Consider the following 19,512-nt stretch of genomic DNA (forward strand, 5'->3'; position numbering starts at 1 on the left):
TTCAGCCTGGTGTCTGTGTCTGTGAGGCTGAAGCTGTTCTATTACATTCGGTGTAACAGTTAAATCGCTCCCATTGTCCAATTTCACCACTAGTGTCGGTCTCTATAAGAAACCTGGTGTCAGGGCTAAACATTTTGTTAAAATATATATAAATATACTTGAGTTGTTCCACGCGCTACTTGTGAAACCAATAAATCCACGCATTTTCCTTCTGTTAAGCATAATCTGCCGTTATACACACCGCTAAGTGGCCTTTGTTGGTTATCTGGGGGAGAGAGAGAGAGAGAGAGTGCGAGGCCTCCTCTCTCCCTCTCTCCCCCTTCAGTCCCAGTAACTTTCCTCCACCCGCCCCACCATCTCGCCTCCCCCCCCAACACAACAACCCACCCACTCACCCACCCAACCACTTTAAGCACCGCTGCCTCCGCAAAGCCGAAACCTCTTAACGGGACCCCGAGCGCTGGCTTCTCCCCCCACCCCGCCCCGCCACCCCCATCCAAATCTGCTAAACAAAACAAAACCAAACCAAAAAACCGCCAGCTGTTCTCCCGACGCTTAGAGACCCCCACCCCACCCCCACCCCCCCAGATACCAAAACAGGACAAAACAACAACAACAACAACAGCAGCAACAAAAAAAAAGTTATTAAACTAAATGCGGCTCAGCTCCCAGACTTGAGCGCTCGAAGAGGAAAGTGCAGAGAGAACACTTGTACTGTTGCAAAAAAAATCTCCCCACCAAGTTTGGAGAGATTTCTGTTTAAAGCACGCAGTTTTTTTTTTGGTAATATAGCAAATTACAATGCTCGGAGGCGAACATATTGCAGTAAAGCGGCATTTCAGACACTACGCCATGTAGTTACTGCAAACTGCAGTTTCGGAATAACTCTCTCTCTCTTTTTATATATATATTATTATATATATATATATAAAAAACGCTCCGTCGAAGCCGCGAAGGAAGAGGAATAACTTTAATGTGGGCAGGTCGATTACAGAGAAATCTAGACCGAAATCACGAGAAAGAGAAGCCCAGAGAGGAAAGGAGAACCTTCATGTGTCGGACTATCCGAAGAGAACTTTTGACTGTTATAATCTTTTCTCTCTCTCTCTCTCTCTCTCTCCCCTTTTTGCTCTGTCGATGGGTTGGGACCCGCAGCGCACGCTTTGAGGTGGACCCGTGAACAGAGAATTTTCGGCGACCCGAAATGAAAATGGAACTGTGATTCCTGGCAAAATTCCCTACACCACAATGGTACGTGTGAGAATCATTACTTCTCTCTCTCTCCCTCCCTCCCTCTCCCTCTCTCTCTCTCTCTGTCAATACTTTCCGAACAGACTTTTTTTGGGGGGTTTTTTTTTTAAGTAGAAATTTAAAACTATATCCGCAAGTCTCAATTCGCAGACAAATATTTGACAGATTAAATGAAAAAACACACACACACAAAAGTTTATCACTGGGAAAACCTGGCGTCTGTGGGAAAGGAGTTTGAAACGGGCCTTATGTTAAAAACGGCTCCTGAAACAGCTTAAAGGCCGGGAGGAGGGTTATTTTTTTTTTGGAGGGTGGGGGTGGTGGTTGGAGGTCTAATTTACTGGAAAATCCCCGCCCTCTTCTATCCCCAAAAGTGTGAATTGGTGCATATCCCTCACACACCGACCTCTGGAAGCTTAGTTCCCCCCCCCCCAGCCCTGAACTACCCCCTACCCCCACAGCAGCAAGAATTTGCATTTTAAGTACCTGTTTGATAATATCGGTGTGTCAATGTTACATCAACTCGCTCCCCTTTGAAATCGCCAGCCCTTTTTTTAAAAAAAAACAAAATTATAGATTTATTTCTGGAAGGGGGCGGGTGATGTGGATCTGTGTCGGTGAACAATTCTTTGTTAGACTGGCCGAGGGCGAATGAATCGACACTTATGTTTCCCGTATAGACCATATAACCAGCAGGGCTTGTCTCATGTACACTCCCAGTCGGTTTCTGCTCTGCTAGGTTCACTTATATCAGTTTTATACCTTAGGAAGGACAATGAAATTGACAAGCTCATTTGGTTTACCCATTAGAAAGTCCCGCTATGTACATTGAAGTCTGTGTTGCATTTAAGCCAATAATAGTATTCTGTAAACGCCCAGCTAGGCTATATATTTTTTTTCATTTATTTGTCTGTATCCGCTCCCACCGCATTTTGTATACTTAATACCACCGGGCATGTGCGGGGCAGGTTAGACAAGGGTGTTTAACCGACAGGTAGGGTGATACAAGGGTGTACCTAGTTTCCAGTCCTTTATTTCTAAGAGGGCAAGTTAACCACGAAAAGTTTCACGCTTGTGTCAGAGAGAGGAGAGGGCAGGAGGGGGTGGGGGTGGGGGGTAAATAATAAAATTAAGACCAATTAGCACCAAAATAGCCAAGTTTAAAAATTCCAGGAGTTAAACTGATTTCAGCCTAATCGATTTGTACCTTGGTCAGGTTCACCGAGATTGTATTGCTGGGCGAATTATGGATAAATAAATATTTTTTTTTTAAATTAAAATAAGCTCCTTTGGGTTTTGTTTTTTTTTTGCACTGCTAGTGAAACCCAAACAGGAATGGACACCTTCTGAGGCAGATTTCAGTCAGTTGTAGGCCCGCGGTTTTTAACTGTAACAGTGAGGGGAGAGGAACACATCATGTGATTGCTGTGAGGTGGAACATTGTCTGAGCGCTGTCAGGAGCTGTTAAGATTGAGAGTGTTTTAAGTTTCGCCGACGCAGGGACTCAACCCGCCCCATTTTGAGGTGCCTGTCCATGAGCCGCTTCAGACATGCACACCCTCGTTTGTCACGGTGGCTAGAGGAATAGGGAGGGGGGTCACAGTTGGCAGTGCGACTCTGCCACCGGTTACCCTGTAAAACCCCACTTTGCTCCTCCAGCCACCATTCCCCCCACCCACCCCCCACTACCCACCTCCGTGTATGAGAGAAAGTGGCAGGATCTGGGGAGGAACTTTTTCATATCAGAATCCTCTAGCGTTGCAAAGGTCATGTGGATGTTGAGTTAAACTGTGTTCGGGTGCAGAACAGGAGGGTTGGAATGATCCTGTAAACCAACACGTTTTATGGTATTTACAGATAAATTGGAAGCCCAGAGCGAGGTGTTTAAATGTTGTCCCTTGTTAACCTGGTGGAAATCGATTTTTCTTACTGCAGTTTCAATATGTGGGAGAGGGTGGAAAGTAGTCATAGCGAGCGCTTGCTAAATCTCATATACATAGGGTGGTTCATTGCAAATGACTGACTGACATAACTCACTGTTAAACGACTTATTCTCTTTCTGTCAAAGATTTCACTTCTCAAAAGTAATATTACTCCTGCTCATTTGCTTCAGAACATTGAATTACTGGTCAATTTAATTTAAAGTTAAATTGGGAAAAATTAAATATCACAATTTCGAATTATTTGGGGGTGGGGGGGTGGGGGGGGTAAGATTCAACTGTGAAAAATCAGCTTTTGTGGTGATTGGTTCTTCATATTTTATTCCTTCCCCTGAGAAGTTGGGACTGTTGTCCTTGGAGAAGGGAAGGTTGGAGAGGAGATTTGATAGAGGTGTTCAAAATCATGAGGGGCCTGGGCAGAGTGGGTAGGGAGAAGCTGTCCCCATTTGCTGAAGGACCCAGAACCAGAGGGGCACCGATTTAAAGTGATTGGCAAAAGAATGAAAGGCAACATGAGGAAAAACTTTTTAACGCAGTGAGTGTTTTGGAACTGGGACGTGCTGCCTGAGAGTGTGGTGGAGGCAGGTTCAATCATGGCTTTCGAAAGAGATTTGGAGAAGCACTTGATGAGACAACAGTTGCAGTAGCACAGGGAAAAAGCTTGGGGGTGAGTTTGGCTGGATTGCTCTTGCAGAGAGCCAGCACAGACACAATGGGCTGAGTGGTCTCCTTCTGTGCTGCAACCATTCTGATTCTCCCCTCACATGATTTTTGCCCCTCCCCCACCACCCTTGCCCACTTGGCAGAATGGCCTCACCTTCATGGCTATTCTTTGGACACTGCTGAGGCTACCTGTTTGCTGACCCATTTGGACGGTGCAGGAGAGGTCAACTACCCTTACCCTTCACAACCCTCTGCGCCTGTCAAACAAGCCTGCTCCACCACCTTCAACATTCACTCCCTCCACCACCGACGCACAGTAGCAGCAGTGTGTGTACCATCTACAAGATGCACTGCAGGAATTCACCAAGGCTCCTTTGACAGCACCTTCCAAACCCATGACCACTACCATCTAGAAGGACAAGGGCAGCAGGCACATGGGAACACCACCACCTGCAAGTTCCCCTCCAAGCCACACACCACCCTGACTTGGAAATATATCGGCCGTTCCTTCAATGTTGCTGGGTCAAAATCCTGGAACTCCCTTCCTAACAGCACTGTGGGTGTACCTACACTACATGGACTGCAGTGGTTCAAGAAGGTAGCTCACAACCACCTGCTCAAGGGCAACTAGGGGTGGGCAATAACTGCTGGTCCAGCCAGCGGCACCCACATCCTGTGAATGAATAAATAAATAAGACAATTACCACTAGCACTTACCCCTCTTCAGAGTGGTTGGGAGGAAGTGCAAATACCAACTGAAGCTAGGAAGAGCCTGATTGAAACCCCCTGTGCCCTGTGGTACATGAAGAGCTGGATTAGTAACATTCAGTAAGGCAGGTGAGCAGCCAAGACCCATAGTACAGGAAACCACTAAGGTGAAGAAGATAATAAATCCATTGGGCATTAAATTTTATTTCTAGAGAAAAACCTTTTGATTTAGATGTTTACATTTGCTGCTGAAAATAGCACCAAAATATTGTTTTTTTGTTAAAATTTGGTTTAAAAGGATATTAGAAGCAATTTACTAACAATCGCAACCTGTAAACATTTTGCAACACACATTCCATATTATTTAGTCTAAACGTATTAACTATGTGAAGGTGTGGTGAATATCATTGAGCCTGCGTTTACGGTATTATTTTTGTCACTTTCTCGAGATTCCTATGATTTTTTCCCTCCTCCCCGCTCTGAAGCCCTGAAGGGTTGGCAAAACCTTTGCCAGCTGCAGCTCCTGACCCAGCCCTCGGGAGGTAGGGGAGAACGAGCAGCAAGGGCTGCCTTCCCCTTTGTGATGCCCTCTCCTCTTCAGGGCTAAATCTCTTGCCATCAAGCAGCCTGTTTCTAGATGATCGGGTGGCCGCTGGGGGGATGGTCGTTTGGGGTCACAGCAAGCAGCAGGTGGAGTACCCTTTGGCCTGCCACCCAGCACGCCAACGATTTATGCTTCCCCTCCTCCGTGCGCAACCCCCCCCTACCCCCAAGGCCCCCCAGTGCCTTGTTGTGTTTGTCCTGCTTTCAGATTCTCCGCTGCCACCTCTCACAACCCATCTTAGCTGGGGCGAGCCCTGCCTTTGGGCCACAGACATCACCAGAGTGCTGGCTTGCTCAACAACGCTCCACAATTAACTAGCAGGAGGAGTGCATCTGTAAGGACAGAAGCAGTCCTGCCAATTTCTCTTCTTCTCTTCCTTCTACCACCCACCACCCCCCCCCACTTCACGCCCCCCCCTCCCCCCTCCCTCCTCCCTCCCCCCCCTCACTCATCACAGTGCCCCTCCGCTGCCATCTGGTGTGTCATCTACCAGCCCAGCCCAGCGCAGTGCAGCTCACTGATCGACAACATTCAATACAACTCTGCACAAACCACAAAACAAACGACTCGGTCGACATAAAAGTTTTTTTTTGTTTGTGTGTGTGAAAGGGGAAAACAAGAGAAAAAAAAATACCCAAGCAAGGCTGCAATGCAAATGTCATGGAATCTAAACCGATCATCTCCACCCCAATACATACTGCAGTACAGAATGTGGAGTCATTTTGACCATCTGTTTAAATGCTATCATGCTAGCAACAGCAGAGCTGCAAAGCCACATACATAAAGACACGCACACACACTTTCTCTCTCTCTCTCTCTCTCTTGCAATGAGCCTCCATGACAAGGGGCTTCCTAACACAAATAGCAGCCCTTCAGCATCAATAGTGAGGCATGGTTGTGCCAGAAATCCCTCCGCCTTGGTCTTGCGAGCGAGTCAACAATGCATTTCTAGAAGTCACATCATTCTCCCTTTTGTTTACTACCTTGTGCCATTCTGTAGCATGAACTGAACTACCTTTCAGTATTTTTGACTATTGCAACATTGCTTTTGATTCCAAGGAGCTTTGTTATCCTTGCAAGGGAGGGGGTAGCGGGGGGAGGGTTGGTTCTGGGGGGAGGCGTGGTTGGGGTTTTGGGAAGCGTGGGGAGTGGGGTTAGGGAGGGGGGGTGCGGGGGGGAGGGTGGTGAGCTATTTACTGGGCAAATGAAACCTCGCAAACAGCCAGAAACACCATTAGGCTGCCACTATCCAGGACTGCACAGTAGCAGATAGATTCCCTAATATGGAACCATCTGACCTGATGCAGCTGCTCTTGAAGATCCCAGTGGATGCAGTGGCAATAATTTAAATAGTAAATTTTGTATATTAACAAAATCAGCCTGACACATGGGCAAATGGATGCAATGAGGTAAATCTCATGCGCTCTGATTAGAAATGGCAAAGCCTTGCTTTGCCAGCCTTTGCAGGCTGGCGAATGGAAGCATTTAAAGGGACAGGATCGTCCGCACCTTGCCAGCGCCATCGCTTCTTTGTGGCTAGAGGTGGGCTTAGTAATTGTATCAGTGCCAGAAACCACACTGCCAATGCGTCCTAATATATTTTGATCAAGCCCAGGACAAAATACTGAAAAAAAACATTGCAAGCAAAAGTTTGTGACACAGGGGTGCATTGCATTTTGCGCAGTGCTGGCTGCTCTGGAGTGTTAAAGCACCCTTTCAGCCAGCTAGTGCTGTCCTGGCTGCCTTAGTAATTGCACCTTGTCTGTCCCTTCCATCGAATACCTCTTTAGAATAATTATCAAGGATGAGGGGGCTAGGACATACAAATGTGAGATGCTGTGTGGTGCTGTGGTGCAGATACAGTGTACCCCTCCCTTCCTTAGATCACCCTGCTCCCTTGAGCTCTGAATTTCACCCTTTGTAAGCGGGGATGGGTGAGTGGGTACTAGGGGAAGATCAGGTGCTTCTCCAGATTTCAAAGGCAAAACGCAGAGTGCGCATGGATGGGTTTGTTCAGTTCACTTTCGCAGCAGCATTAGGAGAGCCCAAGGTGTCCATTGATGTCTGGCAGCAGCTGATATATAGCGGTGGAGAGTAAAGAAATAAGAAGTGACAACCGGATCTAGCCTCTAATCTCTCTCTCATTTACAACTTTTCCTGTCTTTCCCTTTCTTGAAACACCGACAGCCTTTAGTTCATTTGAACTTTCTGTTCCTCTTCTCTTGAAGCTCCAAATTTTTAAGTTCTTTCACATCACGTGGGCATTGCTGGCAAGGCCAGCATTTGTTGCCCATCCTTAATTGCGCCAGGATGATTAAGAATGAACATCAAGATGCCTGTTAGTAAAAAAGGACAGCTGATCATTTAAGTGGCTTGCCACACCATCTCAGAGGTCAGTTAAGAATCAACTATATTTCTGTCGGTCTGCAGCCACACATAGGCCAGAACAGGTAAGGGCAGCAGATTTCCTTCCCTAAAGGGGCATTAGTAAACCAGTTGGGTTTTTATGACAATCCATGATAGTTTCATAATTCCAGACTTATTAATTGTACTTAAATCCCACCAGCTTCTGTGGTGGAATTCGAACCCAAGAACCCAACAGTGTTAGCCTGGGCCTCTGGATTACTAGTCCGGTGACATTATCACTACACCGCTCTTGTCTCTTCCAATCCTCTTCTGTTATGTGTCAGCTGTGGCTCAATGGGTAGCACCTCTTGTCTATGAGTCGGAAAGTTGTGGTTTAAAGTTCCGCTACGGAGAGTTGAGTGTAAAAAGCTAGGCTGGGGGTGGGTGACAGTTTGGTGGTTCATAACTCAGGCTGAATCAATAGATTACAGGCGAATTTAGATAAGTTTGGTGAATAGGGCTGTGCGTGGCCCATTTAATATGGACACGTGGAGTTGGGAAACTCGAGGCGTATTTGCATTATGCAGGAATCCACGTGTAAAGTGGTTGGTGAAGATTGTGATTTGGAGGAGTAACCAATTCTTAATTAAAAGTGCACAAATAGGGTGGGATGTTAATAGGAAAGCAACTGGAATTTTAGGCAATGACTGCAAAACAGAGGCTACTGTACTTAGGTTGACTGAGGCTCTGATACGTCCTCTGTGGGAGGACAGACACAGATTTCCCCTGAACTGGCTACGAGAGTGTTCTGTTTCTTCCCAGGAGGCAGTATGATTAGGGGGATGCATGAACAAAGAGGGAGTTGTGCTGTTGATTGGATGGGGCAGGTTTGACGGGCCCAATGGTCTTTTTATAAACCCGTGCCCCCCCCGGGTAATGTGGTGATGAGGTGATGATGTTGAATCCACACTGTTCAGCAAATTCCTTAAATTCTCTGGAGGTAAACTGGGTTCCATTGTCACATGTTACTCTTTCAGGAATCCCTAGCTCAGTGAACAGAACTCGTCTGCTGAGATGGTTGTTGTAGCTCTCAAATCTTTCACCTGTCGAATAAAAGGGCCTTTGAGTAGTGGTATGCAATGATGAGATACCTTTCTTGATTGTGTGTGGCTAAATTGGCTCACACAGTATGCCATGGTCTGGGTGGTACTTCAGTAGCCATCATCCCCTCTTTCTGCTGTGTGTTTCTGTACTTCTGGCACATTGCATGTAAACACCATGATGTCTTTGTGGATGCCTATCTCATACACAGCTGATCTAGTTCTGAGCTTACGCTTCTCCATCCCCAGGTGGCCTTCATGTATGTTTTGGAGAAGTTCTCCCTGCAACATTTTGCACATGATTATTTTGGACCCGGCCAGCCAGGCTGATGTATTGCTGGCTGTGTTTGCTGGATCTTATCAGGCCAACCCCGGATCACTTGCTGAGAGAGCACCTGTAACTTTTTGCCTTTGCTGGCCTTATCTCTAATTTGACTCAGTTTCGGTGGCATTACGTTCACTAGATGATGGGTCTTTATACCGAGGTCTTATATCTCATGGTTCTCCTGTGGTGACAACTGAGGTAGGGCGTCTGCCAGCATCATTACTCTTCCTGGCTTCCTGGCTATTTCAGAGTGAAGTCGTAACTCTGAAGCCTCTGAATAGTAACCTCTGCAGTCTTGTTGGAGCTTGATGCAGATTCTTCTTGTAGATTTGCTCTACTTTCCACTATGAACTTTCTCCCTCCGAGGTATGTATGGAATTTTTCACATCCATACACGACTATCGAAAGCTCCCTTTCTATGTTGGCATACCTGGTCTCAGCTGAGGTTACAGCTTTGGATGGGAATGCTATTGGCTTTCGCTCCTGTACCAGGGCTGCTCCCAGTCCTTTTGTAGAAGCATCTACCTGAGTGACAGGCTTCTTTCTGTTGCAGTATGATAGACCTGTCTCTTTGCATACCACTTCTTTGGGTTGGTTGAAACTCCTCTCATGTGACTCTGAACACCACTGGTGTTCAACACCTTCTTTCAGCAGCTCTTGTAGGTTTGCTGGGTGCTCTGACATGTGAAGTATGAAATAACTCATGGACTGGATCACGCCAAGGAAACTTCTCAACCCTTTCTTGCCTTTTGGAGCTTCTACCTCAGAGATGACTGTGACTTTATCAGGACTTGGTTTGACTACGCCAGCTCTATACACCGTTCCGAAGAGCTGGCATCCTGGCACTCTCACAATGCATGTGTCTGCATTTAGTTTGAGCCCAGCTTTCCTGGTTCTCTCCATGGCTTCATGTAGATGGTGCTCATGATTGTTTTCATCGACGCCATAGACCTGGATATCATCAGCTATGCCAACTGTGCCTTTACATCCTCACTATGTCTTGTCTACTTCCAATCTACTTTCTGCTGGGACACATCCTGGCCCGCTTTAAGGCCAACAGGCAGACGCAGGAATTTGTCCTGATCAATGGGTGTGTCGAGCAATGAAGATGCAGCAGCCACTTCAGCATTCAAACCTGCTGAAAACTTCAGTCCCTGACAGTGCTGGTGTGATCTCTTCCAGTATCGGAATAGGCTAGCGATTGCTCTTTATAGCTTGATTAAGCTCTTTGGGATCGAAGCAAATTCTTTGCCATCCATTTGGCTTCCCTCTTCCACAATGGAGTTTACTCAATGTGTAGTAAACCTGTACTCAACCTGTGATACTGGTGATCACCTTCTTTTCTTCCATCTCTTGGAACGCTCTTTCAAGCTTTCCTTTTAGTTCTATTGGTATTTTACGTGGAGGATGAATTACTGGTTTCATCACTGGGTCAATAGTGATGTGACATTCAAAATCGTCAAAAGTATCCAACCATCTCATAGAAATATTCTAGGCTCATTTGTACCAGATCTTCTTTGCTTCTGATCAGAAGGCGCTTTTCAATGGGTGTAGTACCTTCAACCCTCAGTGCCACCTCTTTCACCTTAAGGTTTACTGAGATAGGCTGTAGCTCTTCGCAACTGCTCTGCCCCAGGGTAGCAAGACCATTTGTTTAAGTGACTTAGAGAATACATAATATTTTTTCCTTTGTGTGTCCCTCTGATGTGGGTTGTTCCGAGCTGTCACATCTCAGTTTCCCCCATAGGTCTTTGGCATGATGTTGCTTGGTTTTACAGCATCTTTCTTTGGATAACCATTTTCTTTCACGTTCCCAGGAATGACCTACTGGTATAGTCTGAGTGGGATGATGTTACTCTGTGCTCTAGCGTCAAGCTTCATGTTCAGGTTTATGGCTGTGGGCTTACTTCTCACCCTCATCCTGATCTGAATGGTCGCCTGAATTCCTTTTCTCTGGGACCGGTCACATCCATTTGACCAGTTGGCCCCTTTGCCTATTGTGTCCAAATTCATCATCGTCTTCCAGGGTATGGGTGTTTTGCTTTCTTTTACTTCTCATTCATTTTGTTGCTCTCACTCTGATAACTCATTTACCATCTTCTTTCCTTGTTCTGCACACCTTTTCCCAGTGATTGGGCTTTCCACAAACTCTACAGTTTGATCCATATGTGGGACATTTCCCTCTGTCTGTGAGCTCATGTGGTTGTCCACAGCTCTTGCACATCTTTCTGTCTGTCTGGTGTGCATTGTTTTGTTGCTGTTTTACTGTAGCGACTCTGCTGCCTTTCCCTTGATGTAAGTGAAGGATAGCCATTTCAGTAGTCAGAATTTTCAACTGTCTACTCATGGCTTCATTTGCTCTGAGAGCGTCTATAGCCTGCGATATTGCAAACTTGCCCTTTCAATTAAATCTTTTTGTAATTCCAGGTGTGCAGAACCCTAAATGAACCGATCTAGCAGCCTTTCACCTGTGTCCTTAAATTTACATTTTCTGGGCCGCATTTTTCTATCTTGTTATGAACTTGTTACCAGGCTCACCTGATTCCCGCCTCAGGCCCTGAAATTCATATTGGTCGATCCGATAACTTGGCTTTGGCTGGAGATATGAGCCTAATTTATCAAAAAAAATTGTTTGGGGTTTCTGCTGCCGTCTTCACTCAGCTCCCAGTTATTAAATACATTTAACCCTTTCCTGCCCACAGAAGGATTTAGCTGCCACCTTTCCTCTTCACTAGTGCCTTTTAGAGAGTTACTGAATGTCAGTACACACTTTTGTTTAAACCTCTCAGTTGCCTCTATGGCATCATCAGCCTCCCAATTCATCATGGGCTGAAGCTGTGTGTTTATTGCTGTGGCAATGGCCATTTTGCTTTTGCACAGTAAACTCAATTTTTCTCTTTCTCTCTGGCACTAATTCGGGTTGATTTTTAAAATTATAATCCAGCATTAAATTTATTTAAAGTGTTTGGGTCTTTACTCACACACAATCCACTGCCATCACATTATGTCTTCTGGTTCCAATAAGTTAGAAATAATCACACTTTAGACTCAAAATGCTGGTGCTTCATTAAGTGACCATCCTGACCTGGAAATGTATCACCATTGCTTCACTGTCTCTGGGTCAAAATCCTGGAGCTCCCTCCCTAACAGCACTGTGGGGGTAACTACACCACATGGACTGCAGTGGTTCAAGAAGGCGGCTCAGCCCCACCTTCTCAGGGGAATTAGGGATGGGCAATAGATGCTGGCCCAGCCAGCGGTGCCCACATCCTATGAAAGAATAATAGAAAAAGAGTATATTTCTTTCAGCTTTCCATGCCTGGTGGACTGATATATTGTGACTCAGCACATGGCTGCTGCGCAACAGTAATTGTGGCACCCCAGATGTACATTCTCATAACAATTAGTTCCTAGCTCTATGCATATCATAACAATATAACAGCCGCTGACTCCGCTGGGTCAAGATGAGGGATTCAAGCTGTGAGGAATCAGTGGCTAATGCCAGAAAGTTACACTAAGCTTTTCCAAAATCCGATTTGGGTCTCCGTTTGGTTTTGTGTCCAATTCTGGGCACCACACTTCAGGAAGGATTCTAAGACCTTAGACAGGAAGCAGAGGAGACCTACTGGAATCAGACTGTGGATGAGGGAATTCAGTTATGTGGAGAGATTAGAAAACCTGGTATTAATCCCTTTAGAGCGAAGAAGGATAAGAGGAGGCACAATAGGAGTGTTCAATATTATAAGTGGTTTTGATAAAGTAAAGAGAAATTGTTTCCACTGGTGAACTGGAGAGCACAAATTTGAGATAACTGGGAGAGGCTGTGGGCTGGTAGCATAATGGTAATGTAACTAGACTAGTAATGCAGAGGGCTGAGCTAATTACTGGAGGACAGGAGGTCAAGTTCAATTCCCACCATAGTAGCTTGGGGAGTTTGAATTCAATTAGTAAAAAAAACCTGGTAGTAAAAGCTAGTCTCAGTAATGGTGACCATAAAACTAGCGATTGCTGCAATAAACCTATCTGGTTTGCTAATGTCCCTTAGGAAAGGAAATCTGGTTGATTCTGAACTGCCCCCTGAGACAGCCTAGCAAGCCATTCAGTTCTGTCAAACTGCTACAGGGGTTGGGGAAAGCATCACATGGACTGCAGCAATCCAAGAAGGGCAGCTCACCACCCCCTTCTCAAGGGCAAGTAGGGACGGGTAATTAATACTGCAACACTCTCATCCTGAATGAATAAAGAAAGCGATTGCAATGAGGGGGGTTGTTTTATGCAACAAGTTGTTGTGAAGTGGAACGCACTGCCAGAAAGGGTGGTGGAAGTAGATGCAATCGTAATTTTCCAATGAGAATTTGGATAAGTAGCTGTAAAGAAAAACAGTTGCAGAGCTATGGGGAAAGAGGAGGGGAGCAGGACTAACTAAATGTGGCTCTATCAAAAAGCTGACCCAGGTTCGGTGAGCTGAATGGCCTCCATCTGTGCTGTAAGATTCTATGATTCTAACATGGCACAGCACTAGCAGTAAGTACAGCCGTGTAGGTATTTGTGAGAGCAGAAAGGAATGTTCAGGCTTGACGAAATGCAAAGCAAAAAAAGAGACTATTATGTAGTTTGTGCTGGCACGAAGGTGTTTTAGAATTTGCACTGGATGCAAAATGTGGTGGGGTCAAATGGCAATATAAATGGTTGGGATCAAATTTAGGCGGAGAGTGTGAGCCCACATTGAAGATGGTGGTGCTGATTGCCTCAAGTTTGCACTAACTGAGATTTTCCAACTGTTGCAAACGTAAAGCCTAAAAGCGCTTCTTAAATTTTGTTTCCACTCTTTTATTGTTACCAGAGAGCCCAGTGGGTGTTTTGCATTCAAATTTGACAGACTGGCTGGCAAGGAGCTAATTTTCCATGACTTAGAGAATGGCACGTAGTTGGCAGTATAACTTGGGTCCGCTGGCTCTGTCCCACTTTTAATTGAGTAACAGTCTCAGGTTAGTACCTGCAGCGTTACAGAGCTGTTATGGATATCAAAGTGCAAATAATGGGAGGTGCTTTTGATGCCACTGTAGCATGTAATTGAGCGTACAATGCCTGAGAGCTGGGATGAAGGTACATTTCTTTCCTTGTGGGGTGAATGCACTGTGGCTTCATGAGCCAACACAACTTATTTTTTTTTTAAATGTATGAAACTTAGTATTTTTAAAGCCATAATAAATCTCAATTTGTACTGCTTTCAGCTAGAGGTCACGACCCATAGTCCAACAGCTGTCCCCTTCTGTGACATCGCTGGCCAAGTTAATGCCACGTTTCCAAACATGCCTTGTTTCTCAAATTGGACATTAATCCAAGAAATATGCAGCTTTAGCTTGGAGCGGATGTGGGAGGGAAATCCACTATCCTGACTGTATTTCTAACTTATGAGAATTCAAAATTCCCCTTCTGGTTTTCCAGTCCCTCCATGGCCTCGCCCCCACCCCCCCTCCTCCCTCCCTATCTCTGTGACCTTAGTCAGCCCCATCACCCCGCAATCCTCCAATTTTGGCCTTCTGTGCATCCCCGAATTGCTTCACTCCACCACTGGAGGGCCGTCAGCTGTCCGGGCCTTTGGAGCTGGAATCCCCTCCCTGATCCCTTGTTACTTCTCTGCCTGTCTTCAGGAGGCTCCTTAGAACCAACTGCTTTGTCCAGGCTTTGGGTCGCTTGTTCTAATCCCTCCTTTTGTGACTCAGTGTATACCGTTTGTCTGATAATGCTCCTGTGAAGCGCCTAGGATGACTTAGGCACTATATAAATGCTGTTGTTTTTGTTGCGTCTGCTACTCCTCCACTGTGTAGTCTGAGAAGCAGTATGACTCTGGTTTCTTGTTTAGTATATAGGATCTGTGTCCTGTGTGGATGGGTGATAAATTAAATACCCTAACAGGTATACATGGAAAATAATACAAGGTGAAGGAAATGCTGGGTTTGCATCAAATCTACATATTAGGGAGTAGTTACAAGGTTGTGAATATCTTATCATAGTTGACCACAGATCTGGAACAGTATATCCACACCATAAGAACCTCAAGTTTAATTGCAGCCTGAATCTAACTACTGGGAGTTTTAGGTGTGGACGGGCACTTTAAAAAAGAATATTACAGTAGAACTTCAGGTATCCTGATGCCTTGAAACCGGGAGAAACCTGTAACTTTAAAATGGCCACACGTTGTGTGCCTCATGTATTTTTTTATTCATTCATGGATTGTGGGCTTCGCTGGCTAGGCCAGCATTTATTGCCCATCCCCAATTGCCCTTGAGAAGGTGGTGGGTGAGCTGCCTTCTTGAACCGCTGCAGTCCCTGTGGTGTGGGTACACCCACAGTGCTGTTAGGGAGGGAGTTCCAGGATTTTGACCCAGCGACAGTGAAGGAACGACCGATATTTTTCCAAGTCAGGATGGTGAGTGGGAACTTCCAGGTGGCGGTGTTGCCATGTGTCTGCTGCCCTTGTCCTTCTAGATGGTAGAAGCTGTGAGTTTGGAAGGTGCTGCCTAAGGAGCCTTGGAGAGCTGCTGCAGTGCATCTTGTAGATGGTACACACACTGCTGCCACTGTGCGTCGGTGGTGGAGGGAGTGAATGTTTGTGGATGGGGTGCCAATCAAGTGGGGCTGCTTTGTCCTGGAAGGTGTCAAGCTTCTTGAGTGTTGTGGGAGCTGCACTCATCCAGGCAAGTGGGGAGTATTCCATCGCACTCCTGACTTGTGCCTTGTCCTGTGCAATCTTTTTCTTCCCCCTCGGATTTTCTCTGCTCCTCTGCTAGAGATGCAAACTTGTGTCGGGGGTACAGTTCCTTTCACAAACCTCCCCTCAGGTAACCCTGCCTAGTGCGCACTCTCCCATTCCTGAGCTTATGCAGTGACTGCTGATGAATTACTTGTCTGTGGGAAAAGAAAGAATTGCATTTATGGAGTGCCCTTAATGACCTCAGGACATCTCAAAGCACTTTACAGACAATTAAGCACTTTTGAAGTTTAATTGCTGTTGCAAACACAGTGGCCAATTTGTGCACAGCAAGCTCCCACAAACAGCAATGAGGTAATGAGAAGATAATCTGATCTCTTGGCAATGTTGATAGATTATTGTCCAGGACACTGGCGAAAACTCTCCTGCTCTTCTTTGACAAAGCGCCATGCAATCTTTTGCATCCACCTGAGAGGACGGGCAGAGTCTCCGTTTAACAGCTCAGCTAAAAGATGTTGCCTCGGACAGTGCAGCACTCCCCTGGTACTGCATAAAAGTGCTGGCCTAGTTTGTGTGCTCAACATCTGGAAGGGGACTTGAAGATACAATGTTATGAGTTGGAGGCAAGAGTCCTACCCACTGAGCCCAAACTGGCATCACACCTGGCCTGAGCCTGATCCTGCCCTCACCTACCTCTCTCCAACTGCACACATTCCAACAGGTGGCATCAGTGGCTAGGAGCAGGAACCCTGGCTGACAGTTTTTCACAGGAGCAAGGAGAACGAAACATGTCAACATGTCCTTCACCGTCTAGTTGACCTTTGGACCTTCCTATGAACATACGAACATATGAAATAGGAGCAGAAGTAGGCCATTCAGCCTCTTGACCCTGCTGTGCCATTCAATAAGATCATAGCAGTTTGTGTTTTGAGTTCCACATTCTCAACAACCCCGATAGCCTTCCTGATCTGCAGCGCTCTGGACAGTACCTTCACAAACTGGACTATGTGAATCAGGAGCTGAAGACAATATTAGTGATCATCACCAAGACTCTTCTGGTCAATTCAGAATTTAACCCAATCCAATCCTGTCCTTCTGTTTTGATCCTTGTTCTGGTCAGGCCACAACTTGAGTATTGCATCCAGTTCTGGTCACCACACTTGAGGAAGGGTGTGAGGGTCCTTGAGAGGTTGCAGAGGAGATGTACCAGAATGGATCCAGGGATGTAGGATTTTAGCTACAAGGTTAGGTTGGAGTAGCTGGGGTTGATCTCCTTGGAGCAAAGGAGATTTGACAGAGGTGTAGAAGATTATAGCAGCTCCAGATATGGTAGACAAAGAAAGGTTTTCTGATTAACTGATGGCACAAGGGCAAGTGGACATAGGTTTTAGGTTTTGGGCAAGAGATTCAGGGGAGGATGTGGGGAAGACATTATTTTATGCAGCGAGTGGTAATGACCTGGAACTTGCTGCCTAAGAAAATAGTGGAAGCAGAGACGATGGGCGATTTCAAAAGGAAAATGGATAGGCATTTGAGGGAAATAAACTTGTAGGGTTACAGGGATAAAGCAGAACTGATTGGATTGCTCCACAGAGAGCTGGTATGGACTTGATGGGTCAAAAGGCCTCCTTCTTTGCTGTAAGGACTCAATGACTGACTGCATGACCTATGATAATGGATTTAGGGACTATAATCCTCACTGGTCGTGTAGACTAGGTCAAGTTGGTCTAAGCTAGGCCAGGAAGATTGCATTCATGTGCCACCATACAAAATCACTTACCCTTATTAACACAGTAGTGTCTGAAAGTGCTTGAAGGCCACGCAACTGAAGTCTTACTGCATGTGGAAAACGAAGAACATGTAAAAGTGGCGCAATGCTGATGAAAAGTCAACAGCGATGGAGTAGGTGAAGAGAGATCCTATTGTGCAGCAGCTACTTTAACAATGCACAAATACAGGAAGCTTTTAATGTGCTATTGCAATGTATCATCAGCTGTAACAAAAGCAGAATGCTGATAGCAATGAAGAAGGTGAAAGAACAAATGTCAATATTGATAAGCAATTAATTAGTGATTCAAAGAGTTGAGATCTCAAAAGCAATTTCACTGATGAGCTTTGTCAAGAGGAATAGCTGCAGTGAAACCAAAGAAGTCGATATCAACCTTTCCTTCTCTCTGCCTCCTTTGGAAACAACAACCACTACCTAGCTTTCTATAGCCTCTTTAGCATAGCAAAATGCCCCAAGACACTTCAACAGGAGTGTTAGCAAACAAAATGTCACACCTTAGACATATAAGGAGACATTAGGACAGCTGGCCAAAAGTTTGGTTAATGGTTGGTTTTAAGGAATGTCTTAAAGCAGGGAAAGAGGTAGAGAACCACAGAGGTTTCCATACATACGAACATATGAATTAGGAGCAGGAGTAGGCCACTTGGCCCCTCGAGCCTGCTCCACCATTCATGGCTGCTCTAACTGTAACCTCAAACCCACATTCCCACCTACCCCTGATAACCTTTCAACCCCTTGCTTATCAAGAATCTATCTAGCTTTGCTTTAAAAATACTCAAAGACTCTGCTTCCACTGCCTTTTGCGGAAGAGAGTTCCAAAGACTCACAACCCTCTGAGAGAAAAAAATTCTCCTCATCTCTGTCTTAAATGGGTGGCCCCTTATTTTTAAACAGTGACCCCTAGTCCTAGATTCTCCCCCAAGAGGAAGCATCTTTTAGGAAGGGAATTGGAGGGCCTAGGCAGCAGGAGGCATGGCCACCAATAGTGGGGTGATTAAAATCAGTGCACAATAGACCCAAATTGGTGGCGAGCAGAGACCTGGAGGATAAGGAAGGCCAAGGCCATGGATGGATTTGAAAACATGGTTGAGGATTAGGGCCAAAGTAGCTCAGTGAACACAACAGTGATGGGTGAATGGGGCTTGGTGCGAGTTAGGACACAAACTTTATCCCAATAAGTAACACTAATCCGTCTCTAGTATGTGTCAATGTGTGCCCAGTGTTAAACGACCTCACAACCGTATTTGCCATTCGCAGATCATACCTGCAAAGCACCTTTTTCTGCTTCAATAGGGAGCGTCACCACTGAAACTCTATGAAAAAGTGGGAGGCATGTGTTGTAGAAGCCATGGCTGGCACCATGGGTGTGGTTTGAACCCTCCACTGAGTTTCCAAACTTACCCCGTTGTTGTGAGCAGATGTTAAGCAAGAGGTTTGGTGTCCCCCTGGATAGGAAAGGGAACATCTGGAAAGCGGTCTCTCTCTAACTTGGCGACTCTTGTGCCACTCCTATTAGTTGGCATTGGCAGTGGTCTGGGTGCTGGGCAATCATTATGCCCTTTCAGAAAGGTGGAGGTGTATGCTGGGATGAAGAGCCAGCAAAAGGGGGAAACAAAGCAAACGCATGTATCTGTAATAGAATACACACTTGACATTTAAACAAAAAATCAACTACAAAGAATTAACATTGCTTTGTTCACCCATCTGCTTCAGATACTTCTGAGTGCTTCCATTTAAACAGCAAGTGCTGCTGGTCTCATTATTGGCTTCAAAACCTGAGGGTGTGAGGTAGCTGAATTAATACAGAGGCCTGTTGCTGAATGATTCTGGAGTATGTAGTTGTCATTAAAAGAGTGAAAACCCACCTCCCAGTCAGGCCCAATAACTCCATTAGGCCTCTCTTTTTCCCTGATGACCACAATAATTGTTGGAGTAAAATGTGTGCTTCAGAAATTGGCAAACGCGGGGAGAAAGAAACAAAAAAAAAAAAATGGTTCCAATCAGAAGAATGTTAACTATGATTCTCCGTAATTGCCCGAGTCTCACAGGATTTGTGATTATGAGGCTCTTA

General features: G+C 45.6%; 1 protein-coding gene across 3 annotated transcripts in view; it reads left to right on the top strand.

Annotated features, from left to right (window-relative positions):
- Positions 1-956: 956 nt before the first annotated feature.
- nfixb (nuclear factor I/Xb) overlaps positions 957-19,512 on the top strand; it is a 388,901-nt gene continuing 370,345 nt past the window's right edge. For 2 of the 3 annotated variants that reach the window (XM_078531444.1, XM_078531449.1), the window contains exon 1: positions 958-1,251. Coding sequence is in view for 1 of the 3 variants with exons in the window: in XM_078531449.1 (XP_078387575.1) it covers positions 1,249-1,251 (3 nt within the window). In the remaining 2 variants the exon portion in view is untranslated. Of the gene's footprint in view, positions 1,252-19,512 lie in introns of all 3 variants that reach the window. The other variant, XM_078531446.1, reaches the window with a different exon arrangement.

This window comes from Cetorhinus maximus, chromosome 28, assembly GCF_964194155.1.
Source record: "Cetorhinus maximus chromosome 28, sCetMax3.hap1.1, whole genome shotgun sequence".
Lineage (NCBI taxonomy): Eukaryota > Metazoa > Chordata > Chondrichthyes > Lamniformes > Cetorhinidae > Cetorhinus > Cetorhinus maximus.